Raw genomic sequence first — 7,810 nt, 5'->3', positions numbered from 1 at the left:
GAGAGATGAAAAGAAGAGAGCAGATGTTGCTGTCAGAGGAGGCGGTGGTAGTCTTGCATGTATTACTCTCAAGAAGTAACCACATTATACTGAGAAAGCTAAAATAAATGTGTAGAAATGTCCTTTTTCCTTAGTGAGGTTGCAACGATTGACAATATGAGATCGTCCACAAGGGGGCATTAAAACACCACAGATACCTTTACTTTCCCATCATCGAATAATCCCAAAAATAAATAAATAAATAACTGCAGGCGAAATGACAACCAGCTGCAACTTTATTCAAAATGTTGAAAACAGCAATACTAAAAACACTTGACTGATTGTGGTTTTTAAGTCATAGATTCCTCGTTATGCCACAACTGTACAGAAGCCACTTGACAGTTGACATTTTGATCTTCAATACTCAATAATACAAGAGGCAGCAAAGCATACTGATAAACAGCAGTCTGGATAACTTTACACCAAGATAAATGTCTACAGAACGATTGTGCTGTGAGATATTTCTAGATTAAAAGTACTACATCATCTATCAGAAAAGTCACATGTTCTCCGATTCTTTTGATAGGTCATTTGTTTCGTCTCCACACAATGCATACACACAGACTTCCATCCACCAGCTAATGAAAATACCCTTCTTTCTTTGTTTAGATAAGTAAAATTAACATCAGACATTTTTATTTAGAGTTACGCCAAAAGTACTTCACTATAGGCCTGTGCATGGGTTGCTTTTATTTTACCGAAATGATGCCCCACTGCAACAGTAGCACTAAAACAACTCACTGCAATGATTAAAAGGCTTGGGGTTGGAAATATATCACCAAGTCACAAGGTATCACACACACACAAGGCAGTAAAATCCTACATTTGATGAAAGCAGCTAATAGTCAGAAACTATTTCTGTTTGTTACAGTAGTGACCAGCACACTGGGTCCAAATTCAGTCATGATTCGATCAAGCTTTGTTGTCGTTGGCTGTTTAACTGAATGAGTCGATTTGAACACGTTATTTTGCAAGAAAACACTATACAGTCGTTAGGTATACATTTGAACAAGGACACGTTACTCTAAAAGTCTAACAGCTAGCGGGTAAAGGAACTGACAACAGGGACAATCGTCACTCTGCCACAGAAAATGCCGGATTTGACACACTCAAGAGCTGTGAATCCGTTTACCTACGTCTCGTTACAGTTTATTTGTGATGGTGATGCATTCTTTTTTTCAATCTTGAGCATGAATCACCTCTCATTTCTCAAATTCTCTTGACACATTTTTGCCACTCACTGAGTGTTTTCAGAACAAGTACAAAAGTGACATGTTTAATGGACTTTTTGGAAATAAACAATCAGAGTCATTTTTTTGTTGTTGACATTCCTTCATATGTACATGTACACATGTATGCGGCAGGTGCATGAAGCCTGTAGAAAGTCAAGACGCAAAGATTTGTTATATTTATGGCGCAAAACACATTTTAAAGTCTAAATGTCACATGAAAACATCTCGAATTAAAAAGGTCGGTAGCCCCTTATCCCATAAATGAAGATATATTGTTTTCAAAACCTGAATTCACAGTACAAAAATATATTATGCCTTCACTAACTGGATATCATGAAGTCTATGGTAAACAGAAGACTTACGATAGTCTTTGATAATCCTTCAAATTGGGTGTTCCTTCTTATGAACTTGCAATACCATTTGGCACTTTGGCACACCATGAACTCACAAACCAACGTAAAATAATGCAACCACTAAAGCGTCTATGTGAGCATGTAAGTCAATACTTTTAGGAGAGGATTTATTTTTTTAGTTGTTATATCTAACTTCTGCTTTATTGTGTTGAATGTTTGGGAAAGGATGACATTTACACAGTTTGCCCCGTGACGGCCAATTAGACAGCCTCTGCAGAAGTTTCAGTTGACACAGACATTGTTACTTTGGCTATTTTCACAGTGGTCTTCACGCAGCTCTCTGCAGCCCTGTTGGCAGAAATGTTGGCATTTCTGTTCTGGCAGTCCGACTCGAGGCTATTGTCCAACTGCTGGGCACTGCCCCTGCAGGCATGGCAGGAGCTGAGGAAGGCGTGCCGCATGTCTTTGCTCCTCAAGGCATAGATGATTGGGTTGACAGTGGAGTTGAGCAGGCAGAGCATGCTGCAGAATGCAAATACTGTCTTGATGTCATCGTCCATCTTCCAGAAGAGGTCATAGACCATGATGGCGAGCACTGGGCCCCAGCAGATGACCAGCACTGCCAGGATGAGCACCAGTGTCTTGGCCAGACGGATGTCCATGCGTGTCTGCTCAGGGCGTGTGGATAGCACTTTAGTCCCATCTGCAGAGTAAACAACAAGGCTCTTCTGGGAGGTGCGGCTCAGCATACGCACAGCGTGGTGGTGTGCTTTCCACAGGATGTATATGTAGGCGTAGATAATGAAAAGAACCAGCACGCTGGTCACACCGATCCAGAACAACAGGTAGTTCTCGTCGATCAGAGGGAATATGTCTGAGCAAATAGAATTTAGACGTTTACAGTTCCAGCCCAGCAGAGGTAGCACTGCGATGACGATGGAGATGGTCCACATCACACAAAAGGCAATGACAGCCTTGGTCCGTGTCACTATGCGCCTGTAGGCGAGAGGCCGGTGTATGGAGATGTAGCGGTCAATAGCAGTGAGGAAAAGGCTCCCCACAGATGCAGTGAACGATGCTGTGACTCCACCCAGCTTGAAGAGAAAAACATTAGGGCTGTCCTTCCTGTGGAAGACATGGAAGTCCAGAAAACTGTAGACAAATATGACACTCCCCAGAAGGTCAGCCACAGCCAGACTGCCAATGAAGTGGTAAGATGGCCGGCAGCGGAGGGTGCGGGACTTAAAGATGACGCAGAGCACCACCAGGTTCTCCAGCACCGTGAAGGTACCCAGAGTCAGAGACATCACAGCCACAGCCAGCTGCTGGCTGGGGGTCAGGATCATGAAACACTCCATGTCCATAAAGTTCTCCCCACATTGTATAGTGTTAGTCTCATCTCTGAATGTGCTCCTGTTGCCAAACAAGTCTGTGGCATTGGTGGGGTAGAAGGGGATGCCCTTGAGGATGAGCTCCTCGTCCGCAGGTACTTTGTCCGGGAAGGAGTTGCTGCGGAAAGCAGACAAGGGCTTCTGCAGAGAGAAGCCCCCCTTGAAGTCTACATCATTGAGGGGGTCGTCATAGTTGGCATCGTTGGAGCCCAGATACTGTAAACCAGATGTAATAGTCCGGAATGTGGTGTCCGCCACACCATCCAGCACAGATTTCATGGCTGTGTCTGAGGGTAATACTGCAGTCTAAGACACCTGGACAACCTGCAAATCGATGACACACATTTCAGATATGTCTGAAAAATCTAAAAGAGAAAGAAAAAAGAATCCCATGGATTTTATGACAAGATTCCATATTTTCAGCAGTGCACACCTTTAATATAAAATAGCTTTAAGATTAGATAACCTTCACATTATGCAAGTACTTGAAAATATTTTGAATCTTTGATATTTTTGCACATTTACAGATGTTTATTTATTTTTTAAATACATAAGATAGAATTCCTGGATTGGGTACTGAAATATGATATCACGCACTAGTACTTATGAACGCACAAACATATCAATCATTGAGTGCTTTCTTTTCAGAACAGAAAACCTACTAATTTATATATTTCTAAAGAAACAGACTGTGCATGAAAACGTCTCCCTTTTTCTATGAGGTGCAGAATCAGAAAGAACAAAGCAATTCCTTTGTACAGGTACAGCCCTGGTACAGGCTGGAACACTATTGCAAAGCAAATACACAGCCAAAAGCTAATTCAATCTATGAAAAAATATGCATGAAATATACAGTATATGCATGCTCAAATGAAGTCTAATTTACTGTAATAGTAAAAAGGTAGATGACTGCTGTTCGATAATTTAGAAATGTGCAGAATTTGGAAAGTTATGTTAATAGTATGCTTTTTTTTAGAAGGTCTCATAATCTATGTCGATTTATCATTAATCCGGTGCAAAACATACATTCAGGAAGCACAATAAAAAACATATGTTCATGCTGGGACAAACATCACAAAGCATTTAAAGTACTAATATAAGAAGGAAAACGACTTTAAAAGCTGCACATAAACATCTAAAAGAAGAAAAAGCGCTTCTTTACCTTACATAATTTTCCCAAGTGCGCAGAATCGCCCTTTACCACCGCGCGTTAATCCAAGTCAGAAGCGCATCATCCAACCAACAAAGATCTTACATAAAAGAGGAGACAACCAGCGTGCATGTGTTAGAACAAAACCACCAGTACCATCATAGTTTTTATCTTCTTATCTTCAAATTCTACATGTAACATAAGTTGTTCAGCTGTCTGCAGAAGTGTCTTGTCGCACTTGGAGTGCGCTCCGGCTTTGTGTGGACACAGGTTGCTCCAGCGTCTCTCTCCGGTCTCTTTCTCTGTGTCTTCACACTTATGAAGCGTCGCTCCTACAAGCCCCGTCACGTGTCTCAATATAGCTTTATCTGCCCAACCCATGAAGCTGTCAAGTGCGGTGCACGGAAACAAGAGAGACGACAGTGGTGTTGGAGGAGGAGGAGGCTTATAAAAAGGATCTGATTTGAATTCCCAAAGCTCCTCCTAGCAGACGATTTGCTTGGACAAAGAACCGGCCCGGTTACAGCACAAAGCACATAAAAATAGATAAAGAATAGTTTTCAATAAGCGTTTTATCTTCCTAATTCATGAGGTAATTGTGACCACATCTTTATTTCGCAGGAAAGAAAAGCCGCCTTTCTCCTATAAAATCTCCACATGAAGGTGACTTTTTATTATGGCAAATTTCCTTTTGCATTTTTCAGCAGAAAGAGGGTTGCAGACTTCATTGATAGTCAGTGCATGTCTGTTTATTGTGTGAATGATAAACCAAAAATGAGAATTTTAAAGAACAGAAAGAAGACATCATCATTTTTGATGCTGGCCGAGCTGAAATCTTCACATTATTTCCCCCTTTAATAGCTGTTTTACTTTGTAGCATCAAGTCACTCGCTCTCCTGATATTTTCAGATCCAAACCAATCATTCGGAATGAGTCAGTGTTCGTTTTTGGATGGAAATGCAAAAGAGAAGTATATTTTAGGAGCCAAATCAAAATGTAATTTATACACACATTAGAAATAAAACTCTGAGGAGATGAGCAGTGTTGTGACAACACAAGATGATGCACATCTTTACTGTGTGTGTTGTTGTTGTTTTTTCCAGATGTCCCTTCCCCTTAGGATAAACCAGTTAGTTATCAGCACATTCAATCATATTACACACCACCGAATGAACGAGTCAGATCCTGCTATTAATCACAGGAGCAAAGAAATGGCCTTTGTTTGGCTTCACTAAAAGATTCAAATCACTGATTATGAATGATCTAATTTACGTGTATTCATTTGGCCATATGCAAACATTTTACTGATGTTTTATTAATTTCTTCACGCTGTCTTCCACAATGGCAGAAAAAAAGGCGCAGGCCAAGGAGCTGGATGTTGAGTGGCTGCACTGTTGTAGATAAAATCAGAATAGATGCATTAATGTGACATTTCACAGCCACAGATGAGGAGAACATGAGAACTTTATGTGACTTCAGGACTGAGGCTGAATGAGGCTGCGGTTCCATCATCACAGGTGTAATTATCAATATCGCTCAGCCATGGCTGTGTGAAATGAACAAAATGTTCTACCTCACAAAATGAAAAGACATTTACGGTCAGCAAATGGCAGGGAAAAACACATAAAATCTTGATGAGTTTCAGACTCATTTTTCTAGGAATTTATTTCCCTCTTTTGGCAAAATTGTCTGCTGGCAGTTTGTCAGAGTAAGCCGCTGAATTACTTGCAGATCTTCCAATCAATCTTTAGGCAAACTGAGAAAGAACACATTATTTACACTCATGTACTGTTGGGGTTGACGCGAATAAAAGCTAAGCTCCACACACTAATTCAAACCTGAGAGCAGCCCAAAATAAAATCCCTCTTCCTTGTTGATAACTGATTATCCCTAGCAGGGTAACTGGAAGATAAATGCCTTGTTGTAGGAAACATCAAAGGACAGAGAAGAGAGAGAAACACTGGTTCACTTCCTCTCTTCAGGGTTTCTCATTTTGTACAGATACCTGAACTAATGACGTTCCAGTCTACAGTTCGCCTCTCAAACCCTGAAAGGAAAACATCACCCTAAGATGCACTTTCACTATCAGAGCGCATCTGTCTGTGATGTTCAGTGCTTTCTAGGACTAATGCTTTGATCATGAGCTCACTTTGTTTTGCTTCCTGCATTTCTGGGAAAAAATGCAGAAGGGTCATCAAGTGCTTTTCATGAAATTAACTTTACAAGCATGTACGCGTGTGGTCTAGCCAGTGGGCAAATCAACAGTGTATCTGTGACTGCTGCTACGTTGACTGAGGGCAATTTTTTATGAAGAAATCCATATCTGTGTCTCTACCTCAATGATGGATTTCTGTGTAATATGTGACACTGTCCTCGTGAAATCCACAGTTTTATTGAACTAAAACATTTAGGGGACTGACTACAGGATTTGTTGTTCATCACTGACATTTAGATCACTGAAAAAGAAACAATGTAATTCATCTTTATGACATTTGGCAGTGGTGGTGAATACCAAACAACCCCTCTAATATCAAAACATACCATGGTAGCATGCTGCTACACGCTAACAAGCCCACCGTGACAACATGTGGTGTTCAGCGGGTATAATGTTTATCATATCACCATCATTTGTCAATAAGCTCTAAATACGAGGTGAGGAGATTTCATGAAAATATATGCACACCAATCCTGCTGTATGCTATCTTATGAAATATGATGTTCTATTTCAGGCTGTTCTCATTTATTGTTCATACGTTTGACTATGCAAAGAAATGCACAGTAATCCATATGTAATCCATGTATTTATTGCTGTAGAATTTACGTCTGTTGATCTAGTATAAGAACGCCGGGGAGGAGAGTAGGGGTGGTGGATGGGTCCCAAAACACGGGACTCTCACCCGGAGGACCGATATCAGTGTCCCGGACCTGCTTAGCCACCCTGTGTTTCTTAAATGTATCTTTCCGTTTTTTTAAATTGACATATCATATTTCGTAAGATATCATACAACTTGTTCTTGCTAACTTTTCGTGCATTATCATATGAACTTGATGAGAATAGGTGGCCTATTTAAAGGCTGTGAAAAAGGTTTGTATAAAACCTCTTACGAAACATGACGTTTTCTTTTTGACCAGAGATGGGTGTGGTACGAGAAAGGGCGCTGGAGGTGGTGGAGTAGGAAGTTGGGAACAGCCCATTGTGGCAGGCGTGATGTCATTGCAAGATGGTTTCTAGTTAGTTTTGCATTTTTCATAAATCAAAGTTGGACGTTTTGAAATGTTGACCTGATGATGGCTACATGAACAGTCAGGGATTGCCAATTATTTACAATTAACCCTGAAAGAGACGTGAATGTCTGTGTGAGTTTTTATAGATATATTCTGCTGGATTAGTAAAGATTTTGACCTCTTGAGGCTGCAAAAAGAAAAGCCAGTGGACCACTGTTGGATCACCTCAGCGACAAGGAACTATCACTCCAAATGTCATGGCAATTGTTTAGGAACGACAGAGTTGGACCAAAATGCTGGAAACAGTGAAAATGTTTATAACAGAAAAGGGTTATGTACACGGTTATCAGTCCAGAAAGGCAACAAATCCAATAAGGGTTAAACAGAGGCAGAGTCGTAGAAAAACAGGTAAAAGTCAGC

The 7,810-nt window shown here is 40.7% G+C and overlaps 1 protein-coding gene across 2 annotated transcripts; it reads right to left on the bottom strand.

The window, feature by feature from the left end:
• Positions 1–1,280: 1,280 nt before the first annotated feature.
• Positions 1,281–4,420, bottom strand: cnr1 (cannabinoid receptor 1). Of its 2 annotated transcripts, none has more exons than XM_083933634.1 (2): positions 4,178–4,420; positions 1,281–3,380 (listed from the first exon to the last, which is right to left on the bottom strand). In XM_083933634.1, the coding sequence occupies exon 2, from the start codon at positions 3,292–3,294 to the stop codon at positions 1,885–1,887; it is 1,410 nt and encodes a 469-aa protein (XP_083789760.1). In that variant the 5' UTR covers positions 3,295–3,380; positions 4,178–4,420; the 3' UTR covers positions 1,281–1,884. The 2 variants fall into 2 exon arrangements, with proteins under 2 accessions (XP_083789760.1, XP_083789761.1); XM_083933635.1 differs by having other exon boundaries at positions 1,281–3,339.
• Between the last annotated feature and the right edge of the window lie 3,390 nt (positions 4,421–7,810).

This window comes from Echiichthys vipera, assembly GCF_963691815.1.
Source record: "Echiichthys vipera genome assembly, chromosome: 19".
In the NCBI taxonomy this organism is placed as follows: Eukaryota; Metazoa; Chordata; class Actinopteri; order Perciformes; family Trachinidae; genus Echiichthys; species Echiichthys vipera.
The sequence above is the reverse complement of the archived record's forward strand: the minus strand, read 5'-3'. Positions and strand labels throughout refer to the sequence as shown.

Excerpts from the sequence above, each read along its gene's own strand:
- cnr1 (XM_083933634.1), bottom strand. The coding sequence starts at position 3,294 with ATGAAATCTGTGCTGGATGGTGTGGCGGACACCACATTCCGGACTATT.